The following is a 24,353-nucleotide window of genomic DNA, read 5'->3' as shown; positions in this document are numbered from 1 at the left end:
CTTGGGAGTGGAACCGACAAGGCTGGGAGAGCTGTTGGCATTTCTCCTGACAAAATCCTGCACAAACGGAGCCAGTCCAGGCAAAACCACGGCGTTGGACCCACCTGGTGTGCAGTGCTGAGCCCTGCTCCTTCCCCCTGAGTTCTGCCCTCACCTTCCTCAGCTGTAAAGTGAAGAAGATGCTGCCAGACCCTGCTTGAAAAGCGCTGTCAGACGCAGCAAATGTCGCCGAATAGCTCAGGTGCTGCTTGGTCAGCTGGCACACAGCACATCAAGGGCACAGGACACTCTGCATCAGCTGCCCACAGCCCCTGAGGCCAGGGACCAGCAAGGCTGAGGCCAGCCTGGACTGACCAGCGGTGAGTGGAGAGGAGCAACAACTCCACCCTGCAGTCAGAGCCAAGGAGGGAATTGGCCTCTGCCATCCTCAAAGCCCAATTAACCAAATCGCCACAGTCCAGGAGGCTTTGGCAGGAGCGAAGAGGAGCAAGAGGAGAACTCCAAGGAGGAATGGGAAACGGTGAGTGCTGACCCTATGGGGGATGGAGGTGCTGCTGGGGACTCCAGGTCATTGTCCCGTGAGCCTGGCATCTCCCTGGCACCGCTGCAAGGGACAGTGGAGCTCTGCACGGGGGCACAAACACAGGAGACCTGGTCGGGCTGGGAGCTGCACTCATTCCTGGGGTCACGGCTCTCTTTGTGCCCTGATTGCCCCAATTTCCCATGGGATGGAAGGGAAATGGCTGTGTTCATCCACAGCCACCTCCAGTGCAGAGGGCAGCTCAGGGTGAGGTGGCCCCCAGACGCTGTCCTGGGGCAGGCAGGGGACACTGGGCAGGGAGATGCAAACAGGCTGTTGTGGGAATGGGGTCCGAGGGTACCTGGCGGTGCTGGTGTGGGGCTGAGGGACCCCAGGTGGGGTGGCAGGTGGGTACCGGTGGGTGCTGGCAGGGGGGAGCCCAGGCAGGGCGGTGTGGGGGTACCCGGGTGTGCGTGGTGGGGCTGGGGGAGCCCAGGCAGGGTGGTCGGGGGTACCCCACGGTGCTGGAATGGGGTCAAGGACCTCAGGCAGGGCGCTCCAAGGCTTGGCACCCCAGGCTGCCCGGCGGGACCCCTCCCCTTTGCTCACGGCTGCGCGGGGAGGAGACCCCCGTGTCCTTCTCTGCGTTCCTCCGGGGCCGTGCCCGATCTCCGCCCGGGGCCGCGCATCGCCCCCGGCCCCGTCCCTCCCCCGGCCGGGCGGGGGGCGCGGGGGGCGGCTCCGCGCACGGCCCGACGCGGCTGGAGAGGCGCTGCCGCCGCCGCGCCGCCCCCGGGGAAGGGCCGGGGCCGGGCCGGGGTCCGTCCGGAGCCGCCGCCGCGCCGCCCCCGGGGCTGCGGCTCTGCCCGCGCCGCCGCCGCACCATGGGCAGCCCCGCCGAGCGGTGAGTGCGGGGTCCCGGGGCCGGGTGGGGGTCGTGCCGGGCCGCACACGTGGCGCCGGGGGGCGGCCGCCGAGCCCCGCTGCCCCTGGGGACACGCAGCCTCCCTCCCTCCCTCCATCCCTCCATCCCTCCCTCCTCCGCCAGCGGCTCGGCGGGGGCTGCCCGGCTGCGCCCACCGCCCGCAGCCGCCAGGCCCCTCCGCAGCCGCCGGCTGTGCCCGGGGCGGGGGCTCGGCACGGCGGGCGGCGCCGGTGCCCCCGGGCAGGGTCGCCCCGGGGGTGCCGGCGGTGTCCGGCCCGCCCCTGCTCCGCTCCATCCCCCGGGGGTCCGGTACCCGCAGCCCCCCCGCTCCTGGCAGGGCTGGGGCCGCCGCTCGCAGCCCCTTCCCCGGCACAGCCGAGCGGCTCCAGCATCGCCGGGCGTCGGGAAAGCTTTTCCCATCTCCTCTCGCTCGTGTTTCCCCCCGGGCGCTGCAGGTCCTCACTCCTCGCCACCCCAGGGCCCTTCCTGTCTCTTCCCCGAGCATCCCGGATTTTAGGCGGATTCTCCTGTCGAAAATTCCGAGGGTTGGTTTAGCCGCGGCTGTTACCGGGTTGTGTGTCTCGGGGAAATGGAGCAGGCAGAAGCGCAGCATTCCTGGCTTCTCCTGCCGTGCTGGAATAGCAGCCTTTGCCTCTTCCCACTCTCCATCCAGAGTACTTTTGTGCCAGTTCCTTCATCCACTTGGAAAGCGGGTTTGAGCTAAAACCTGACAAAAGGTGCTCCAATCCCCGCGGCGTTCGCACAGGCAGCGGTTGCGGAGGAGCAGCTGCGTTTTCTGTTCCTGCCCAGCCTTACCCTGAGATGAGGTTTTTGGGAAGGAGAAAAGAGCAACCAGGAAGGGAGAGGATGGCAGGAGAAGGCAGAGTGCGTGTGAAATAGATGGAGAGTGGAGCCGTGCCGGGCTCCACAGCCTGGCAGCACCCGGAGCACAAACCCTTGGGAGTGAGGAGCGTTGGAACCGGAGCGGCTGGAGCGGGAGGTGACCGGGACTGGGGATGTTTGGTGGCCTGGTGAACACCAGCCTGGGCCTGGCAGAGCTCCTGGTTTTGGGGATGGTCTCTCATGCACTCTCATCCTGGCTGGGAATGTGCAGCCTGCAGGATGGAGACCCCAAAACCCAGCACCAGCCCTGGGATAGGGGTGACACCATGGGAAAAGCCTCATCCAGGGAAAGTTCCTCCAAACCTCTCAATCAAAATACGAGGCGTTAAAGCCAAAAAGCCCTCCACGAGCAGAGTTGCCCAGCAGTGGTGTGGTCATGTGTGGGATAAAATTCAAAATGCAGGCTTTGAACCCTGCAGTAACCCTTTGGGAAGTGTGGGGTCCTTGGGCTTGCTCTGCATCCCAAAGCTCCATCACGCCTTGCAGGATGGAGACGGGATTAAATCCCGGCACCCCGAGGCATGGCAGAGGATGTGGTGCACATCCTTTAAATGGGAGAATAATTGAAGATGAGTTGGGGAGCTGCCAGTTGGGCACTCTGGGGTTGATTTGTTTTAATTTTGCACTGATGTTTTTATCACTGGCAGTTTTGTGGCACTCACAGAGGGGAGACAGCAGAGCTGCTGCCTCTTGCTGCTGGGGGACTGGTGGAGCCGGCTGGGTTTTGGCCAGAGCAGCTTGGAGAGGTGATTTTTTGGTCCACCCAAGATTTCTTACCATTTTCACATTGCAAAAGCCCCACTCAGGTGTCTGCAGCCTTTCCCAAAGTGCTTGGGTTGTGGGCTGATCTTGGGGAAAGATGCTCTCCAATGCCCAGCCTGCAGAACAGCTGGAGGAGCATCCCGGGAGCAGGAGGCAAAGCAGCTTCAGGAAAGAGCTGGCTCCAAAATCAGTCGATTTTGCTTTTATCCTGCCCTGTTGGAGGAGGCAGCAGGAGGACGGGAGGAACAGGGGCTGGGTTGTGTTTCACCCGTCCTGGGCATCGATGCCCAGGGTGGGCCGTGGCTGTGACAGGCAGAGCTGGGACACATCCCAGGCACAGCCGGGCTCTGCCAGGCTCAGCCTTTCCCGGGGGATGTGCTTTTGCTGATCCCCGGCTGAAGATAGCAGGGCCGGGGGCTTTTTTCCTATTTTGTAGTGTTTAGAGCTCAGGAATGTCTGCTTTTATTAGCTGTGCTAATCCTGCCTCACCAGAGAACTCATCCCTGGCTCCAAGGCCCAAACCTAATCCCTGCTCTTCCCTCCTGGGCCCGAATTAAACACTGGGCTCGTGGCACAGACGGACACGCTGCACTCAGCATTTGAAGGTTTCCAATCCATGTGTTTGGGATGGATTTTTCCCAACTCCTGGCTGTGGGATCACTCCAGTTTCCCTCTCCAGCATCCCACCAGGGAGCAGGTGGCTCCTCTTCTCCCAGTGAGGAGCCGGAGCTGCCATAAGGCAGGAGGAGTTGGGCTGCTCCGGCAGCTCGGAGCCGCGTCGCTGCCGCGTTCGCATCCCTGGGATGGGAGAGAGGTGTTGGAAGCCCTGGGAATAACGTTGGGAATGTGAAGCACGTGGCTGGGGGTGCTGTGTGTGGGCAGCCCGGGTGGGACGCCTGTCACCAACAACATCTCTCCACGTCCCCAGTCCACAGCTCCGAGGGAAGGGAAGTGGGAGCCAAGTGAGGCCACCCCTGGGCTTGTCCCCAGTGACTCTGGTTCACCACGAGGCTCCAAAGCCCTTCTGCGTGCATCCTGTGCCTCAGTTTCCCGTGGTTGTGGTCTGGAGGCCTGGCTCTGGAGCGTGGCATGGTCCCTGAGGCAGCCAAACCCCTGCTGCCTGTGTGTGGCTGTGATGGGGATGTCTGAGCAGGCAGAGGGAGCATCCCGCAGGGTGTCTCCGGTCCGTGGGGCTGCAGAGGGTGGGAGGCGCTGCCTGAGCCCAAAGGGCCACTCTGGGAATCCTGGAAAAGCCCCAGGACAAACAGGACAGAAATGTTCAGAGCGGAGATGTGAGAGGAGATGAAAAGCAATAAATCTCACGAGGACTCTTGGAAATGCTGCCGAGAGCCACGGTGGCCGTGGAAGGGAAACTGATTGGGCTTTGGGCACCCTGGGTTGGCTTTTCTGTTTGTGAAGTTTTTGTAGGGTTTACCTTCAAAGACAAAGCAGCTGCTTCCACAAGGTTTGGCTCAGGGGTTGTGGGACCAGGGATGCAGGAGAGGGGCAGGCTGGGCTGAGCCTTGCTCAGCCACTGGCAGTGGAACGTGCTGGATTCTCCTTCAGATCCCATTTAAGCTGTGGTGTTTTGGGGCTGGAGCTGGAACCCCACGGATGCCCCAGGTCTGTGGGGTGTCAGAGGTGGGGCTGAGGCTGGGCAGGACAGAGGTGACAAAGTGGGGAATGGCCCTGGTGGTGGGAGAGCAGAGCCCTCCCCAGGCCCGGGCAGGGGCTGCCATTCCCTCTTTCCCATGTAAAATGGGCAGGCAGAGGACAGCACCAAATTCACCCCAGAACAACCCAACAGCAGAGATTCGAGGGAGAATGTGGGCAAACAGAAACAGCTTTACCAGGGATGAGTTAAAAACAAAGCACAGAGGGCCTGGGCTGTGACCCCCAGGCTTCTGTGGTGCCTTGGCACCCACACAGACACCCCAAGGCTGGGATCCCAGGCAGGATCCATCTCTCTGAGCGTGCCCTCCTCCTTCCTCTGCCTCAGCTCTTCCCTTGCCTCCCTGCCTTCCTCCCCCTGAATTTTTCATGCCACCACGAGCTCGGCTGCCGCTTGCAGCCCCGTCCATCAGGAGTGTTTGGTTTTCAAAGCTGTCCCAGCTCTGCCCGGCTCAGATCTGGAGCGCTGGGGCTCCTTGTTCAGCTCCCCATGTGCCAACCAAAATAGCAGCGGCCACATACTGGAGTGGAGAGGAACAAGTGTCACTGGGAATTAAAATGACAGATCCCAGCATCAAGGTCTCCGAGGGTTTGTGCTTTATTAAGCAACAGTGAGTTCATGGGAAAGGACTTTGACTCAGAGCACCGGTTGTGTCTACAAGAAAAGAGAACCAGGGACTATATTTAGGCTCAGGCTGTGATGGGGAGACAGGGCCAGGCACCGAGGGAGGGGAGCTGGGCATCCTCAGCTCCATGGGGACGAGCCCTGGCCCTGCAGAGCCAAGTGGGGAGCAGGAGATGGGTACACCTTAGCTCTGGGATTGTGGAATCCCCAGTGTGGATGGAAGGGACCTTAAAACTCATCCAGTGCCACCCCTGCCATGGGAGGGACACCTCCCACTGTCCCAGGCTGCTCCAAGCCCTGTCCAGCCTGGCCTTGGGCACTGCCAGGGATCCAGGGGCAGCCACAGCTGCTCTGGGCACCCTGTGCCAGGGCCTGCCCACCCTCACAGCCAACAATTCCTTCCCAATCTCCCATCCATCCCTGCCCTTTGGCAGTGGAAGCCATTCCCTGTGTCCTGGCACTCCAGGCCTTTGGAAATGGTCTCTGTCCATTTTTCCTGCTGGCACCTGTGCCAGGGCCTGCCCACCCTCACAGGGAAGGTGCTGCAGAGGAACAACCCCGGTGCTGTGGGGCAGGAGCGCTCCCTGTGCAAGGGGTGCTTGGGGGTCCTGCACCCCCAGCCCCCACATCAGCCATGGCCAGGGCTGTGTGGAGTGGCTGGGAGAGCTCCTCTGAGCAGGATCCAGCCTGGCTGGGGCTTGTGCAGCATCCTCTGGGTTCAGAGAAAAGAGGGGACCACGACCCTGCTGTGTGGTCCTCACGTGGCTCCCTCTCCCTTAGATGTGGTTTTCTGCTGATGGGGTGATTAAACAGATCAATGTTTTCTCTTCTTGCCTCAGGGTCTGCTCCTTCCCACCGCCCCCTTCTATTAAAAATTCATTGTTTCTCCCAGATACTGTTGCTAGAGGGAGACAGGGAGAAATAAAGGAAGTTCTTGGAAAGGAGAAGAGAAAATATTCAATGGGAAGGGAATTGAGGAAAAATTTAAACCAAATATTGTCCCTTTCTGCCCCTTGTTGCCCTGGGTGTGTGTGAGCCCAAGCTCTTTCCCAATCATGGCACAGGACCCTGATGTTCCCGGAGAATTGTCTGGGAACTGGGGGGACTTTGGGTGCTGGGGACAGTTCTGCTCCTGCCAGGGAGGTGATGAAGCCCCTGCTGGCTTCAGAGCTGGGACATCGTGGCAGTTCCACACAGCAAATCCCAGCAGGCACGTGAGGGAGAATGAGCAGGAGCAGCGCCCTGCAGTGGGGGATGCACCTGATCTCCGACTCAGTTCCCATCCTCAGCGTCTCCAGAAAACTCCTCCCAAGGCACTGATTGCTTTTCCTGCTCAATTTGGCCACTGTTTCAGTCCAAGTGGATGAGGGAGGTCGTTTTTAGACTGAAATAGCCAGGGGGGTGATGATGGCTGCTCTGTGGGCTCAGCTCCCCTGGCCCTGCGGCGCCCCGAGCCGTGGCTGTGACACGGAGCTGCCGGGCCATGTGCCACAGTGGGGATGGAGCACGGACTGAGGGGGATTCAGGCAGGCTTGGGAAGGCTCTTTTCCATCTTCTGAAGCCTCCTGAGCACGGTCCCCACAGTGCTCCTCGCAGGGCAGCAGCAGCAGAGGTTTGCAGGGCAGAGCAGGGGAGCTAAAGGGGCTCTCCCTGAGCATCCAAACTCCCTCAGCCACACCCTGGGGTGGAACCCCTCACCTCAGGTGAGCAGATTTGTTTTCTCTCAGGAAGAGTGGAAGGAATCATTTCCAACCCCTTCTCAGTGGTGCAGCCAGAGGAGCAAACCATGAGGGTGCTTGGTGCTTCTGGCCTCTTTTTCCAGAGGGTCACCTGGGCTGACCTTCCCCGTGCTCAGGACAGCTGGACACCAACCCTTCAATATTGGCACAAGGAGCTATTTTGTGTTTTTCCATTTAAATCTCATTTGAAGGGAAGTCCATCTGGTTCCCTTTGTGCTGCCAGAGGAAAAAGGGCTGCCCTTGGGTCAGATTTGCACAGGGAGACCCAGCAGAGGTGGCATGGCCAGGACTTGCGACTGGTGTGGGCTGGGGCAGGGCCCCTGCAATTGAACTCTAATTAGGGGTGGAAAGGGATCAGAACCCTGCAATTGCAAATGGAAGGTGGAGTGACATAAATGAGAGAGAAACTGTGACCTTTTTCCATAAGCAGGAATATTAACCAAGTGTGACTAATGGAGGGGGGGAGATAATCCTGCCTTCGTTCCTGGGCCTGATGAGGAGCAGGAACCTTGGGCTGCTCCCAGGGAAGTGCAGTGGGTGATGCCAGCATCCCTCCAGCCATGCCCAGTGCTCTGGAAGTCATTCCAGGAGTTACTGTGGAGGTTGAACCCACAGTGGTTTCTCTTCTTACCTTCAGGGTCACTTTTACATCAAGCACCAGCCTCGTGGCAAAGCAGGTCCCATCAGGAGTGTCCCTTGGCCTTTGGCACCACTGCCTGCCCCTGCCTTGCTCAGCCTGCACCAACATCTGGAAACCTCTGGAAGTCCAGGTGCAGGTTGTTGCTGTTGCAGTGACAAATGGGGCTGTGATCTGTTGGATCAGGCTCATCCAGCACCAGAAAATGCTGCTGGATTTGGGGTTTTTTTTCTGTGTTCCGAGGTTCTCTCTGGCTCAGGCAGGTGCTGCCCCTGAGTTCATGCTGGGCAGAGCTGTCCCCATACAGGGATCACTCCATGGCCTGGGGACCTGTCCCTGCTGCCTCAGTCCTGGCTCAGCTGTCTCCACCTCAGTGACTTTCCCAAGACTCTTAAGAAGTCTTCTTAAGAAGATCTTCTGATCTTTTTTCTTCTGTTTCATTTTAAACACCTCTGCCTCATTTCCCCCTCCATTTCTCTCCCTGGGATCATTTCTGGCTGTATCCCCAAAGCTGGGAGATGCCGTGTCTCTGTTGTGCTGCTGTGGAGCTGAATTTTCCTCCTTCCTTGAGCATTTTCCAAATTTTCCCATTTACTTTTGCAGAAAGAAACTCTGTGGGGGCCTGTCATTGAGAGAGGATTTCAAATGAGCAGCCTGTGACACCTCCCCATGGTAATGTGTCATTTTTGTTGTTCATATTTCAATAACTAAAGGTCAGCTGGAAGCTCAGCTGGCTGGGAAATCTGACATTAATTTCACTAATGAGCAAAAATCCCTGGCTTAAACTCCTGGATACCAGAGCGGTGCGACACTGGCCGGATCTTGGACACGATCAAGTGTCCTGGGATCCATGGAATGATAAAATCCCAGAATATCCTGAGCTGGAAGGGACCCACAGGGATCATCAGTGCAGCCCCTGTCCCTGCACAGATACCCCAACAATCCCACCCTGAGCATCCCTGAGAGCGTTGTCCAAACGCTCCTGGAGCTCTGGCAGCCTTGGGGCTGGGACCATTCCCTGGGGAGCCTGGGCAGTGCCCCAGCACCCTCGGGGGGAAGAACCTTTCCCTGAGCTCCAGCCCAAGCCCTGACACAGCTCCAGCCCTTCCTGGGCTCCTGTCCCAGAGCAGAGCTCAGCCCCTGCCCCTCTGCCTCCCCTCAGGAGGAGCTGCAGCCCCCGAGGAGCCTCCCCTCAGTCTCCTCTGCTGCAGCTGAACGAGCCCAGTGCCCTCAGCCTCTCCTCAGACCCTTCCCCAGCTCCGTGTCCCTCCTTTGGGCACTCTCCAACAGCTTTGGATCCTTCTGATCTTGTGGTGCCCAGAGTGCCCCCAGCACTGGAGGTGAGGCTGCCCCAGAGCAGAGCAGGACAATCCCTCCCTGGCCCTGGTGCCCCCAGGACACGGTGGCCCTTTGGGCTGGCAGGACTCAGCAGTGACTCAGATCCAACTTGCCACTGACCAGGACCCCCAGGTTCCTTTCTGCAGTGGTCTGAGATGAGCCAGGTTTGCTGCCATGCATGGAAGAGTTGCTGTGCACATCCCAAGGGATGCTCCTGCCTTAGAAGAGCTCGATCTGGACACCTGGAGGTCTCTGCTGATTTCCAGGACATCTGGGTCCTGTTTGGCTTTGGCATTTGCTGCTGAATTTCTTTTTTCAGGGGGATCCCATGTACAAAACTGGAAGCTCCTTGATGCAGCAGCAGGTTCCTTGTGATACCTGGGGAGAGGAGAATCCTCTCCTGGCTCCTCCACTGAGTAGCCCAGAAAAGAGTTCAAATCCGAGTTTTGTGTAAAACTCAAAGCACAGGAGCAGAAGGTGACAGCAGCCCTGGTGGCACAAACACACAGAGGGCCAGGGAGCTGTTCTGGTGTCACCACGTGGGACCCAAGGAGGCTTTAGGCCACTTCACCCACGTGCTGGGGGGTCCCGTTTCACAAGGATTAAAATGTATTTGCAGACAAAACGCCTGGAGGTAACCTGAGACAGAGGTTGCTAAGTGACCCAGGAGCTGCCAAAAAACAAATGCCAAGACCATCAGCTGAGCCCCTGCTCGTTCCCAGGGCTCACCTGACAAGCCCAGGCCAGGTGGTCTCTGAGTGAGCCTGAATTTCAGGTTCCCGGTGCTCAGGGAGGGCAGCGGAGGCTGCGCAGCGCCGGGAGCTGAGCACGTTCTGACTGCGGTTTGCTCTCAGCAGCTCTGCAGTAAACACAGTGGTTGTGTCCAGCCTGCTGGAATTGGATTGAAATTTTACCTTCTCCATCCCCGGAGCTGGAGCCTGGCCATGGGGAGCAGCAGCTGAGCTGTTGTGGATGGGATTAACCCTTGGATGGCGCTGGCTCCGAGCATCAGAGCCTTCTCCATCCCTGCTGGAATATTTGAGTGTGTGAGTCCCACTCGTGGTGCTGCAAGTGAACCAAACCCACTCTTCTCCCAGTTATCCCAGCTCCCAGGATGGGAGCAGCCCCAGGGATCCACAGCACATCTGTGTGCCTCAGCCCTGCACCCTGAGTCCCTCAAAGCACACACACTGCATCCCCTGGAGGCAAATTCCTCGTGGAATTGCCCCAGCTGTAGTTGCTGGAGGTGCCACAAGCTCCCCCCTGCATGTGCTGAGGGCAGGCTCAGGTGTTCCCGGGTCATTTCTGTATTTCAGGGCTTGGTTTGGGTCATTCTTGCTGTTATTTCAGATGCTGGGTTGGAGTTACTCCTGCACGTGTGTGCTCCAGCCCCCTGTGCTGCAGGACACATTCCTGAGGATCCTGCTGGGATCCTGGGCTTTTCCATCCTGCTGCAGACCCTGAGCTGCCCCTGTTCTCCAAGCCCTACCATCCCCTGGCTCCAGCAGGAAACTCTGGCGTGCCCAGGGCAGGGGATTTCTGTTGCTGTGGGGGGTTTAGTGCTGTTCCTTTATTGGGGAGCGTCCCTGACTGAGTTCTGTGCATCCCACATGGGATTTGCATCCCTGCTACCCTGGGATTGGATGGGGTGAAGAGCTCAGTGTGTCCCACTGGCACTGGGACATTCTGGGAGCTGGGAATGTGGGTTCCTGCTGTTCCAGGGAGAGGTCTGGGTCCCTCAGGCAGAGCAGACAAGGGGAAGGTGTTCTGGAGCAGGGAATGAGCTGGGATTGCCAGGCACTGGTTGAAGTCCTCCAGCCTCAATTCAGGGGCCTGGGGGTGACCAGGAGTGTGGAACCCTCAGATTGTCCCTGTACAGCTGAGCCCCAACCTGCAGGTTTGAAGGGAATCCCTCTGACTTTGCTTTGGGGTAGTGCTGCTTTCCTGGAGGTATTTTAGCTTTTTCTGGGCACTGTCAGTTCTCCGAGAACCCCCAAAGTCAGGATTTACCCATCCACAAGCAGCGTGTGGACACCACTGGGTTTCACAGGAGCACACAGGGATGTGCAGCTCCATCCTCCAGGGATCCTTGGCTCCGGGATGTGCAGCTCCATCCTCCCGGGGCTCTTGGCTCCAGGATGTGCCAGGGGTGTGATCCCTGTGCTGCTGCAGAGCCGGCTCCTCGTTCCTCTGCCATTCCCCAGCAAATCCCTGCCGTGGAAAGCTCCTTTGCCTAAGGCTCCCTAAGCCTCTCCCAGCAGGAATTAACCCCCCTGGCTGCTGCTGCTGCCCACCCAAACCACCCCTTCCAGACCTGAGCGAGGTCTGGAGCAGGCACGGAGCAACTGCTGAGCTGCAGCAGCAGCGTCTCTGCGTGGGTGAAGAGGACCCAGGGACATTTGAGGGCTGTTAACTGGGATTTCTGCACAAAAGGAGCCATTTAAATTCTCTTCCTCTGCAACAGGCAAATTAAACTTGATCTAGAGAGTTCACAGCAATTCGATAAAACCACAGCAAATCATTGTTTCAGCATCGGCTGCATCAGTGCTGGGAGCATCTTCCAACCCCCCAAGTCCCCCAAAATGCCCAGGGGGTGGACACAGGCCTGGGGGTCCATGAAGTCTCCCCAGATTTGAGGCCTCCTGGGCTGTGGGCACCCCCTGGGTGGGTTCCTTCCCCTCGTGATTCCCAAAGGGCAGTGCTGTGTCTTCCCTGCTGCATCCAGAGCTACCCACGGCAGGACTGGGCTCGGACACTCTCCTGGTGGGGAGAGGATCCCTCAGGGCACAAAATGTGACATAATTTTATATTTATATGTCTATTCATATAGATAAAACCAGACAAGCTGCAATAGTCAGATCACACATCTGTCTGGAGCAGCACTGAGAATGCTCCCCCTATGTGGGAAGTGTCTGGGTGCCACATCCCCGGACCTTGGAGGAGATAATTTTGGGATTTCTGCGGCAGACACTGGGGAAAGGTGGCTGACATGGTCTCCTTGTGCTTTCTGTGCAGAGGAGCCGAGGCTGGCTGTGCTGGACACTTCAGCATTTGAACATTCCCAGGCTCCAATGCCTCAGCAGATCCCGATGTCAGAGCAGCCCTGGACCTGCAGAACGGTGAGAACTCCCTGGGCTCCAGTGGGATTGGGGGTTGTGCACTGAGTGCTCAAAATCCAACTCATTTTTACCTCGTGGCCACCCCTAATGCTTGGTGGCATTAGCCCCCTCCTTTTCCCCACCTCCTTGTGCAGCAGGAGCACTCAGCTGGACATTTGTCCCATGGAACAGCTGGGAGATCTCCAGCCTGTTGTCACCACCCCAGAATGAGCAAGAGGTAACTCAGGTGGAGCTGTGACGTGAAGCTCTGGGGTGCTGAGCTCGGGGACTTGCTCAGGGTTGGTGGCAGGCAGGAGTGGGGCCCCAGGTTTGGGCACTGTTGGGCCCTCAGCCTTGGCAGTGCCAGGATCCGTGTGCAGCACCAGTTTGAGGGGCAGTGTTTGGGGTTTGGATGGATTTCCTGGGATTTGGGAGTTCATCAGCTGGGAGAGGAGCGCTGGAGGCTTTGCCCCTGCGCTGCTGTCCAGATGCCGGACAGGGAATGAAGCCACACGGCCCTGCCATCCCCTTTCCCTTCCCCCGTGGAGATTTCTGACTTTTGGGATCCTCTTGGGCTGCACACGGCAAAGGAGCCACTCTCCTGGTGCCCCAGCCCCAGCTGATGCCCCGCAGCCGTGGATCCGGGGACTGGCACCAGCGCGTCTCACTCCAAATGTCACCACTGCCTCATCCTCCAGCCCGGGGGAGTTTTGGGGCTGACACAGCTGGACCCCCCCTCCCAGCTCTGCTGGGCCCCTCTGCAATCTGTGCAGCGAGGCCAGGAGGGATCTGTGCTCCACAGGGCTGGCGTGAATCCCCCTGTCCCCCTCCCCTCTCCGGGATTGTTTCAGGGGGCTGGTCCTGCTCCCGCCTGGCGCGACAGGGATGGATTGGGATGTCAGGAGCCATTCCACCCCTGTAATGGCATTTTGCTCTCGCTGCTCCCATGATCATAATTGGGATGGCAATAAAATCTCCAATGCAGCAGCAGCTGTAGACAGGTCTTAAAAAATGAGCTCAGCCTGGGCCTGATGCTGAGCAGAGCTGGGAGGGGGAGGGAGAGCTGTCACTCCATGCTCCTCCTGGATGGAATTCCCACTCCTAGCAGGGTTTCCAGCAGATCAGGGCTCCAGCTCTGCCCCCTTTCCCCCCTGCCCCCGCAGAGCTTTGCTCACACAGCTCCCAGCTGGTTTCTGCAGAGCTGAGCAGTCCTGCTGGGACCGGGCTGTTCTCCAGCCACAGCTGCCTGTCCCTGCTGGCCTCGGAGCAGACAGCTGTCCATCAGTCTGGCCTGTCAGTCTGCTCCTCTGCCCACATGTCCAGCAGTCCAGTCGAATTAAAGCCTCTGGAATGATGGATCACCCTGCCAGGGTGCAGAGATTGGCAGCAGCCGGGACTCCGGGCTCCCTCTCCAGGGGAAGCTGGGCTTGCTGGGCAGCCCCTGCCCTGGGTGAAGGCTCCCGTGGGGCTGAGCCCTCAGGAGCAGGGGGCTTCCCGAGGCTCAAGGCTGCAAAGAGCTGTTGTGTCATCCAGGAGCTCGGAGGGGAGGCTGGGGCTGCCCTGACCAGTGTCACCAGAGTTCAGGTGAGGGATTAGGAGGAGATTTTGCCATCAAAGGTCCAGCACTGGCAGCCAGTGACAGCGATCAGGGTGTGATTTATGTGTCAGCTCCCCCAGGGGCTCAGGCCAGCGGCACTGAAGTGCTGAGCTTAATGAACGAGCTGATCTAACGAGGGCTGGCACGGCTGGTCCGGCTGGACAAATGAGGTCGTGTGCTGGGGCAAAGCCCATGGGAGGCAGCTGGCACTGAAATCACCGGGCAGTCACCGTCCAGCAGCAGGGCAGGGCCCTGCTGGGCACTGCTGGCCAGCCTGGGAGCGGTGCTGGCACTGGGGGGTGGCTGCACGTCAGCACCGCCGGCGCTCCGCACGCCCCCGAGCAGCGTCATCCATCAGCGCTCTGAAAGGAGCCTCATTACAGCCTCTGCTTTCCTGCTCCCCTGTTCATCACCCTGCCCCAGCCTCCAGTGCTTCCGAGCTGCTGGGCTGGAGCTGCTGGGCTGGAGCTGCTGGGTTGGAGCAGTGAAGGCACAGGGACCCTTCCTGTGACAAGGTCCCACATTCTCCCTGCTGCTCAGAGCCCCTGTGGGTGATGTGTCCCCCCACACAGGTGGGGACATCCCCAGAGGTGTCCCCACCATGGCCCAGTGCTGTGGCTGGGGATGTCCTGCCTGGCCAGGCTCTGGCACGTTCTCTCTGTCCCCTCCCATGTGGCTCCAGCCATGCTGCCCTCAGTGCTCTGGGTTTGCTCCTGGGGTGCACCTAGGCTGCGCTGTGGTGCAGAAGGTGAAGGATGAGCTCAGAAGGGAGGCAGGAGGAGGAGGCAGCTGCAGAGGAAGGAGCAAATTCCGCTTTCTCATTTAATGCTCTGTATTTGTGTCTGTGTGGGGGCAGGAGCCCTTGCCGGGAGCGTGCCCTTGTTTTTCTCTGCCTGTGGCTGTGCCTGTCACATCTGTGCTGCTGCAGCTCTTGTGGGCTTGTGTTTTGTACATCCAGCAGCAACAAATGTCATGTGGACACTACAGCTGAGGTGCCAGGACAGCTGCCAGGGGTTGGGTTCCTTGTCCCCACTCCCAGGCTGGGGAGACACCTGAGACCAGGCAAGCCTTGGCCACAGGTTGGTTTGGGTGGGCACCTTTGGGCTTGGATGGGGACCTTGGCAAAGCCCAGCTTTGGTGGGAGAGGACAAAGCTGGGTTTGCAGTGGGAGTCTCCCAGACCTGGGCTATCACCTTGCTCCTCTCCTGGCTGGGTCAGTGCTCAGGGCCAAGGACACCATGGGGGCTGTGGCCAGCACCCAGTCCTGCTGACAGACTGGAATGGAAAAACATCGAGAAGTCATCACCCTGCATTTGCCTCTCAGCCCCTCCTCATCCTGCCCCTGATGTTAGTGGGCTTCTTCAAATTCAAAGTTCTGACTTGAACCCTCAAAAAAAGAGCCCCTGCTGTCCATTCAGGGACCACAGCCACTGCAGGAGGTTCAGCTCCAGGGTTCCTGGTGGCATCAGTGAAACAGCTCAGTGGCAACGCAGTGGTCTGGGATGCAGCCAAGCTCAGCCTCTGCTCCCATGTGCTCCAGCAGGTTCTGAGGCTGTTGAGATCCAGGTCAGGTTCACTCTCAGCCCCCTTTTCCCAGCAGCAGTCGAGATTCAGCTCTGACTGGTGGTTCAGTCAACCTTGAGTGGAAACAAGAGCCCAGCACCCACCTGCCCTGCTCCTCTCCCCTACTTTTAGAAGAGTCATCCACTTTGGTAGAGAAATAGAGATGCTCATGGAATATTAAACACCTCCCCAAAGCCCCTGTTGCTGATGAGTGGCTTCTGCTCCTCGTTGCCTGGTGCAGGCAGTGACCTTTCAGAAATGTTGTACGTTGTGGTCGTCTCTAAATGTCTCCTCTCCTGGGAGCATCTTGTGGAGATAGAGATTCAGACATGATGTCTGTCAAGAAGAAAAGCAGATTGCGGCCAATCTGGGGCTGCCTGTGCAGTGTTGCCTGGGCCACGTGCTCAGGAATCATAAGGTTGTCTCTAAAAATAAGCAGTGCCTTCTTTTGGGTTGTCTCCTTGGTGCCGTGGCTCAACAGGGAATCCTCAGTTCTGGGGTTTCGCGGCGTTGGCGAGGGCTGGGAGTTCCCACGTGGGAGAGGAGTGGAGAGTCCTGTGGCCGTGGCTGCCGAGGACTCGGGATGGGATCCTGGGTGGGAGGACAGCTCCGTGGAGACTCCAGGTTTGCTGGGAAGGAAGGGCAGGTCCTGCCTCCCTGGGAGCTGCTCCGGCGCCGGCTCGGCCGCCCCGAGACCTGGGGCTGCTGAGCAGGAGGAGCCGTGTGAGAGGCAGCAGCTGCCACTCACCAAAATAACTCCCTTCTGTGGCAGCTCTTGGTGTTCTCCAGCCGTCCCTGGAGTCACGCTCGGGGACGTTCTGTGGTGACCCAGCCCCGCCCGGCTCCTGCACAGACAGCTCCCTTCACGCTCCCCTCCCCATCGCCCCGCCAGGAAAATCTGCTTCTGCTTGAGCAGCCCTGAGAGGGACACGAGGGTGACATCAGGAGCCACGGCCACCACGGGCACAGCCCAGCTGGGCTCTGCCAGGGCTGTTGGGGACGGTCACTTGGCCACCTGGTGGCCTGAGGGCCCCCAAGGTGTTCACCAGGTCCTGTGGGGTGGGAAGATGCTGTTGGGGACCCTGCTGGGTGCCCTCAGTGGCCACCCAGCCGTTGGTTCTCCCTTGGCTCCTCCAGCCCTGCCCTCCTGCCTGCCCAGCCCAGCCCTGACCCAGAAAAACGTGTTGAGAGCTGTAGAGCCAGGAGAATTTGTTTCCCAGCCAGCCCCTGATGGGATTAGGAATAACTCTCTCCTGGATAATTCTCCATTAGGTCCGGTGATTGATTTCCTTCCTTCTTATCCCTAGCTCTGTCCTGCTCTCCCTGTTTCAGCTGGATTATTTATTCTCATGTTTGGCTTGCTAATTGCCTGATCACCAGAGCTGAGGCTTGGCCACATCCCTGGCCTCTTTTGACCCTCCTGTTTCTGCCTCTTTGCTTCTGTCTCAGCTCTGATTTAATCCCCTCCACGCCCCAGCATAAACTGGGATCTTTCTGCTGCCTTGTACAGAGGTAAAAACCTGCTGGTGACACCCCAGGAGCCAGGGAAGGTCAGAGGGACGCTCCTGAAGCTCCTCCCCATCACCTCTCTCCTCCCCATGCCCCCTGTCTTTGCTGGGGTTTTTCCAAGCTCAGTGTGGCTCCAAACCCACCGACTTCGCAGACTCGAGGCAAGGGATAAAATAAAGCTGCAGGAGCCACTTGTTTGTTTTTGGAGGGTGGCACAGGTCACCTTTGGTCCTCATTTCAGTGCCCCTGGGAACTGTGCTCTGTTCTGAGCTGTAGCAGCAGCTGGAAAAACACAGTTGGATTCCCTGACTTCACATTTGGGCATCAAACTGTGCTCTGCCAGCTCTGAACCGTGCCAGAACATCCCCCTGGGGAGTCATGGTGCCACAATCAGTGTGAGCGGTGTCACCAGTGAAGCTGAGCATGGAGCAGACCCCAAGGACCTTCGGGTTTAGCATTTTTAGCCTAAAATCATATGGGGGGAAGGGTATTTTTGGAAGGTGTAACTGAGGGCTCAGGGTTTTCCAGCAGGGAAGAAGGAATAGATGTCTGGACGGGCTTTGGCACAGGACTGGGGTCTGAGCTCCTCTTCCTGTCTGGAGAGCCCTGTCCTGGGGCAGCTCTGGCAGCAGTTTTCCCTTTCCCATGGGCAGAGCTTGGAGCCAGGGAATTGTTGGCATCAGCATCCAGAGTGCCCCATCCTCTGCTCCAAGCCCTGCCAGGGAAGTTTGAGTCCATGCAGCCTGCTTGATCCAGAGAATTCCTGTTCCTGGGAATTGAGATCCCATCCAAGCCACACCCCGGGACAGGGAAGCACACAGAGCCCAGCAGCAATCCTGGGGAGCTGTCAGTGAGCTGGGGAACCCCACAGGGACACTCGGACACTGCACCCGAGCCCCGCATCCCGAGCAGGGTAACAGTGTCTGTGAAGATGCTGGCACAGCCCAGCACGGTTGGCATTGCCTTCCCTGGCACGGAGCCGGGCTGGGGACGGCAGCCAGGCAGCGAGGATGGCGTGGGGACACTGGGCTGCCAGGCAGGGCTGGGCAGTGCCGAGTGGGCAGTGCCCAGGGTGTTCCCAGCAGCATTTGGCTGCTGCTGGTGTTTGTGGGAGCCCTCTCCTGTCTCCTGCCAAGTTTGGGATACACTGACACTGGCACCAGGCGCTGGTACCTCCCTGGTACCCGTGTGACAGAGCACTGGGGTTAAATCCTCCCTGTCCATGTTGTCAGGGTGGGGGTCCCACCATCACTTTCTGCTCCATTTGCTCCCTCCATGCTTTGGGTCTCCATCCTCTCCTGGGGTTCCCTGCATCCCTGGAAAGAGGCAGCAGCATCCCCTGGTTGCCACCATGTAGGGGCCTGGCCTGGAGCAGCAGCTGTGGGGTGCTGGAACGAGAGAAGGGCTCGGCAGGAGCATTTTACACCCTGCATGTCAAGGGAAGGAGAAAACAAGACCCTGCTCTGACAGAGATGTTTGTGCTCGTGCAATGTCTGAGCAGGGTAACATGGAAATGGCAACCTGGGCTCATTTTTTGGTCTTTATTCACAAAAAGGGAGAAGTAATGGCAGCTGAGGAGCAGTTGCTCCTGGAGGAGCTGGCAGGGCCAAGCTTGGGCCAGAGAAGCAGGAGCTGTTTGAAGGGTGGAGAGGGAGCAAAATCCCCCCTGCAGGAGTCCTGGAATCCCAGAATGGTTTGGGATGGAAGGGACCTTAGAGACCATCTTGTTCCACCCCCTGCCATGGGCAGGGACCCCTTCCACTGTCCCAGGCTGCTCCAAGCCCTGTCCAGCCTGGCCTTGGACACTGCCAGGGATCCAGGGACAGCCACAGCTTCCCTGGGTAACCCCGAGCCAGGGTGGCTGGAGAGCAGCAGTTCCTCTGTGCTGCTGGTGGCTGGGACAAGACGAGCTCAGTGGCCACAAAAATCTTGGTGGGGAAGTGGGGAATGAGGCAGGGGAGGCTCCAGGGGCTCACAAAATTGTCCAATTGTCCAAATTGTCCAAAATTGTTCTGCTCTGCTTCCCCCATCGCAGCCCCTCAGCCCCGGGCTTTGCTGGCTCTGTCCCCAGCCCTGCGTGCAGCAAGCTTGTTATTTTTAAAAATAAATTAAATGAGGAGAGGAGCCTCTATCTAGGCCTTGCTCTGGATCTTAATTGCCCTGGCTCCCCAGGGGCCGGGCGAGCCCGGAGAGCGCTGCACAATGGCCGTAATGAGCTATTAATAAAGAGCCCGGCTGTGCCTGCCCCTGCCCGGGACACAGAGGGACCGCGGGCCCTGCAGGGGCCTCGGGGGCTGTGCAGCTCCCTGCGGGATGTCCTGGGGCCGCCACACACCAGGGGCACAGCCAGCCCTGCCCCGGAGCTCGGGTCCGCCTGGGTTTGCAGGGAATGGCTCATCCAGCAGCGCCTCACCCCGCTGGGCAGTTCACTGTGGGGTCACTGGAGCACCCATGGGTGGGGCTGTGGGGCAGCGGGGCTGGGTGATGCTCTGGCTGTGGAGAGGGAAGGTGAGCCCGGGGCTGTGGCTCCCGCTCTCCATCTGCCAGGGAAAACAACTCCAGCGGGGCTGGAGCTTTGCTTAGAGGATCAGGTGGCCGGAGTAGTAACCAAAAGTGGAGTTGGGTTACCCCAGGCTCATCCATAATGAACGCGGGGCAGAGCCTCAGGCAGGGAGGGGAAGGGGCAGATCCCCCAGGGCTGGCAGGGAGGGATGGTGGGCACGGGGACATCATTAAAGAGACACCAGGGCACCTTTATTTAGTGTAGAGACACTGAATGGGACAAGTGAGTGACACAATAAATGGGGAGGGTTCCGTCCTGTGGGTTTGCAGGTTGTGCTTGGGGCATCCTTCCCGTGCAACCCCAGGGTAGAGCAAGAGTGGGGCCTCCAGAACCAGGGGGACCAAGGGGAGCTGCCCCCACCTCACCCCAGAGCCAACTGAGCTTCCCAGGGCCACCAGCCAGGCAGAGCCTTCACAAGGTGGCTCTCCTGGAAGGCAGAGGCTGCCCAGCAGTGCCCAGATGGCATTTGGGGACCTCCAGTCCCCACAGGGGTTTGGTGCAAGGAGTGAAGCTGGAGAGAGGGGAGGAAGGGGCAGGGGCAGCAGTGGTGCCAACCCTCTGTCCCCCAGCTGCGTCCACCAGCTGCTGCTCCTGTGGTCGTGTGAAATGGTGACACTTCCCTCTTGGTTTGATTCGTTGGAAGAAAAAGGGAAATGTGGCAAAATTAAGACACACGTGCAAAAATAAAAAGAGAAAAGGTGTCATAGACTCAGAATAGAATTGTTGAGGTTGGAAATCCCTCTAAGATCATCGAGTCCAACTGTTACCCCAGCACTGCCAAGGACACCGCTTGTCCCTCAATGCCACATCCCCACATCTGTAAAAGATCACAGAGTCCTGGGATATCCTGAGGGGAAGGGACCCACAAGGATCATCAATCCAACCCCTGTTCCTGCACAGACACCCCAACAATCCCCCAACAGTCCCACCCTGTGCATCCCTCAGAGCGTTGTCCAAACACTCCTTGAAGATCATCTCCCATCCTTCCAGAACTGCACTTGAGCAATGCCTTTATTCCCAGAGAATATTCCTATTCCAGATCCTATTCCTCTCGGATAATAGGATCAGGGCAGGAAATTATCCCTGGAGATTGCATCCTTCCCTGAGGCATGAGCACAGAGAGTCAATAACCCCCAGCCCCCATGGGGACAGGAGGGATGGTGACACCAGCCTTTGGTGTCCTTTGTCAGCACGGTGGGTGTCAGGGGCAGGAGGTGCTGGGCTGGGCCAGCTCTGCTGTCCCTGCTCCATCAGTGTCGCCTCTCTGGGGGATCTGGGATCCCCATCACTCTCCTTCTGTCACCCCCTAAGCCAAGCAGCAGCCACCTCAAGATGGGCTTTTTTGGGAGTTTTTGGGCACTGAGGACCTGCAGTGGCACCGAGGGGGAGCACTGCAGCCACACCTCGATGGCCTCGAGCAGCCACAGATGTCACATCGTCCTCTCCCCTTGCCCCACATCCTGCTGGGCTCCCACAGACAGCTTTGGGGTCCCTGAGGTGCCCACAGGGACAGGAGGCAGCGTGGGAGGGGCTCCCTGGAGCCACAGCTTGGTCTCCCTGCAAGTCAGAAGGGCTGGAACCCGCCCTCGGGGGCTGCACCCCAGTTTGTCCCAGTGCTGTGGGACCGATGGGACAAAGCCCCCCATGCTGGAGGTGTCCGTGCCCTGCTCCCTGCACCTCCGCAGGAGTGGCTGGAGGGGCTGGCTCTGCTCTTGGTACCCCCAATATTCTCTTGTCAGGCTCATAAACACCCCGCAGCTCCCCAACCGAGCAACTCCGCCACTTAATTAGGTTAATGACCGTGCTTCATTAGGGAAAGGCGGCTGAGGAGTTTGCGGTGGCGCTGGGAGCTGCGTTTCCAGGCAGCCTGGCAGATTTGGGGCACGGATGGGGACAGGGAGCGGGAAAGGGGAGGCAAAGAAAAGGGAAAGCGGCGGCGAAGTGCTAATCCCTGGAAAGGAGGGCAGCCGGGGCACGGCGCTGCGGGCCGGTGTTAATCCCTCCTCGGCAAAGATTGTGCCCGGGGTTGCGTTAATCTGCGCTGGAGAGGGCGGGACAGGGACAGGGATGGGGACAGGGACAGGGACAGGGACAGGGACAGGGACAGGGACAGGGACAGGGACAGGGACAGGGACAGGGACGGGGACGGGGACGGGGACGGGGACGGAGACAGGGATGGGGACAGGGACAGGGACAGGGACAGGGACAGGGACAGGGACAGGGACAGGGACAGGGACGGGGACGGGGACGGGGACGGGGACGGAGACAGGGATGGGGACAGGGACAGGGAAGGGGGACCAGGCCCTACGTGCAGCACCGAGAGGCCCCCATCCTATGGGACCCCTCCAAGTCTCCAATTCTTCCTCCTGGGGAGAATTTGTGCACCTGGATGAGACTCACACCAGGAGCAGAGGGCATGGAGCATCCCACCTGTGTCACCAGAGGGACTGGGGCATCCCACCTGTGTCACCAGAGGGAATGGGGCATCCCACCTGTGTCACGAGTTGGTACCGTCTCTGCCAACACCTCTGTGCTCCTGCCCTGCCCTGGGGGTGCTGTGCCCCGCATTGTCCCAGGGTGCTCACGATCCGCTCCGCCCATGCCGGCACCATCAGGGGCACAGCGGGGGCTGAGCCAGTGGGAGCAGAGGCTCAGGTGTGGGTCTGCAGCCCTGGCTCCTCTCACAAACCTCTCCCCTGCCTCAGTTTCCCTGTTCCGATGGAGAGTGAGGCTCATTTATCCCAGCTTTGCCCAGGGCAGGATCCCCAGGTTGCACGGTAGGTGAAAGGGATCCAGAGGGTTTCCTGGAGGCACTGGGACCTGACCACCCCCACGGGCCATGGCTTGGGGAGCGCTGTCCAGTCTCAGCTCCTACACAAGTGATCTGTGGGGCGGGGTAGGGCTCTGTCCCCGCTGACGCCGCTCTCTCTCCATCTCAGGCACATGGCAGAAGGGCAGTGAGCCCCTAGACCATGCCCCACACGATGACATGGTGGCTCCCGGTGCTGGCCCTGCACGTGTTCCTGCAGCCCCCGCGGGCGGGCGCCTGCCCCGCGCGCTGCGAGTGCGCGCCGCAGCTGCGCTCGGTGCTGTGCCACCGCAAGCGCCTCACCGCCATCCCCGAGGGCATCCCCACCGAGACCAGGGTCCTGGAGCTCAACAAGAACCGCATCCGCTGCCTCAACCCCGGTGACCTGGCCCCGTACCCGCTGCTGGAGGAGCTGGATTTCAGCGAGAACATCATCTCCAATGTGGAGCCCGGCGCCTTCAGCAACCTGTTCAACCTGCAGACCCTGCGGCTGCGGGGGAACCAGCTCAAGCTCATCCCCCCGGGGGTCTTCACCAAGCTGACCAACCTGACCCTGCTGGACATCAGCGAGAACAAACTCGTCATCCTGCTGGACTACATGTTCCAGGACCTGCGCAACCTCAAGAGCCTGGAGGTGGGTGACAACGACCTGGTGTACATCTCCCAGCGCGCCTTCTCGGGGCTGCTGGGCCTGGAGCAGCTCACCATTGAGAAGTGCAACCTGACCTCCATCTCGGCCGAGTCGCTGTCCTACCTCCAGAACCTGGAGGTGCTGCGACTCCGGCACCTCAGCATCTCGGCGCTGGAGGACCAGAACTTCAAGAAGCTCTACAATCTCCTGCAGCTGGAGATCGACAACTGGCCGCTGCTGGAGGAGGTGTCCCCCACCAGCTTCCAGGGCCTGAACCTCACCTCGCTCTCCATCACCTACACCAACATCACAGCCGTGCCCGCCGCTGCCTTGAGGAACTTGGTGTACCTGCGGTACCTCAACCTGTCCTACAACCCCATTAGCACTGTGCTGAAGGGCTCCTTTAAAGACCTCATCCGGCTCCAGGAGCTCCACATCGTGGGCGCTCTCCTGGTGTCCGTGGAACCGCAGGCGTTCTCCGGCCTGAGACAGATCCGCCTGCTCAACCTCTCCAGCAACTTCCTGTCCACGCTGGAGGAGAGCACCTTCCACTCGGTCAACACGCTGGAAACGCTGCGGGTGGACAGGAACCCCCTGGCCTGCGACTGCCGGCTCCTCTGGATCCTGCAGCGGCGGAAGACGCTCAACTTCGACGGGCAGCAGCCCATGTGCTCCTCGCCGCCCGAAATCCAGGGCAACGCCCTGCGCGACTTCCCGGACTCGGTGCTCTTCGAGTACTTCACCTGCCAGAAGCCCAAGATCCGGGATCGGAAGCTGCAGCACGTGACGGCGCGGGAGGGGCAGTCCGTGTCCTTCCTGTGCCGGGCCGACGGGGAGCCCGACCCCTCCATCGCCTGGGTGTCCCCCCAGCACCGCATGATCACCACGCGCAGCACGGGGCGCGCCACGGTGCTGCCCGGGGGCACCCTGGAGATCCGCTTTGCCCAGGTGCAGGACAGCGGCACCTACATCTGCATCGCCAGCAACGCCGGCGGCAACGACACCTACTTCGCCACGCTGACGGTGAAGGGGCGCCCGGCCGACGGCGCCCGCCACGCCAACCGGACTTTGTACCCCGGCGACTTCAACGACACCTTCCACAACGACACCCAGGTCTTCCTGAAGTTCACCTTGGACCTCAAGACCATCCTGGTCTCCACGGCCATGGGCTGCATCACCTTCCTGGGCGTGGTGCTCTTCTGCTTTCTCCTGCTCTTCGTCTGGAGCCGCGGCCGGGGGCAGCACAAGAACAACTTCTCCGTGGAGTATTCCTTCCGCAAGGTGGACGGTCCCACCACCACCACCGGCCAAGGAGGGGCCAGGAAGTTCAACATGAAGATGATCTGAGCCTCTCCCAGAGGAGAACCGTTGTGTGCTGCCCGGCCCCGGGCACGGCCATGGCAGGATGGGGAGCCCAGGAGGGCTGTGGGAGCAACGGCCGTGTCCCGGAGCTGGCAGAGTGA

The 24,353-nt window shown here is 59.7% G+C and overlaps 1 protein-coding gene across 1 annotated transcript; it reads left to right on the top strand.

The window, feature by feature from the left end:
• Positions 1 to 1,159: 1,159 nt before the first annotated feature.
• On the top strand, positions 1,160 to 24,353 carry LINGO3 (leucine rich repeat and Ig domain containing 3). Its single transcript, XM_063404963.1, has 4 exons — positions 1,160 to 1,424; positions 8,386 to 8,454; positions 12,136 to 12,239; positions 22,390 to 24,353. The coding sequence occupies exon 4, from the start codon at positions 22,423 to 22,425 to the stop codon at positions 24,235 to 24,237; it is 1,815 nt and encodes a 604-aa protein (XP_063261033.1). The 5' UTR covers positions 1,160 to 1,424; positions 8,386 to 8,454; positions 12,136 to 12,239; positions 22,390 to 22,422; the 3' UTR covers positions 24,238 to 24,353.

The sequence above is a fragment of the Prinia subflava genome, chromosome 8 (assembly GCF_021018805.1).
Source record: "Prinia subflava isolate CZ2003 ecotype Zambia chromosome 8, Cam_Psub_1.2, whole genome shotgun sequence".
NCBI classification, from domain to species: domain Eukaryota; kingdom Metazoa; phylum Chordata; class Aves; order Passeriformes; family Cisticolidae; genus Prinia; species Prinia subflava.
Note: the sequence above shows the minus strand (reverse complement) of the source record. Positions and strands in the feature narration are given on the sequence as shown.

Excerpts from the sequence above, each read along its gene's own strand:
- LINGO3 (XM_063404963.1), top strand. The coding sequence starts at position 22,423 with ATGCCCCACACGATGACATGGTGGCTCCCGGTGCTGGCCCTGCACGTG.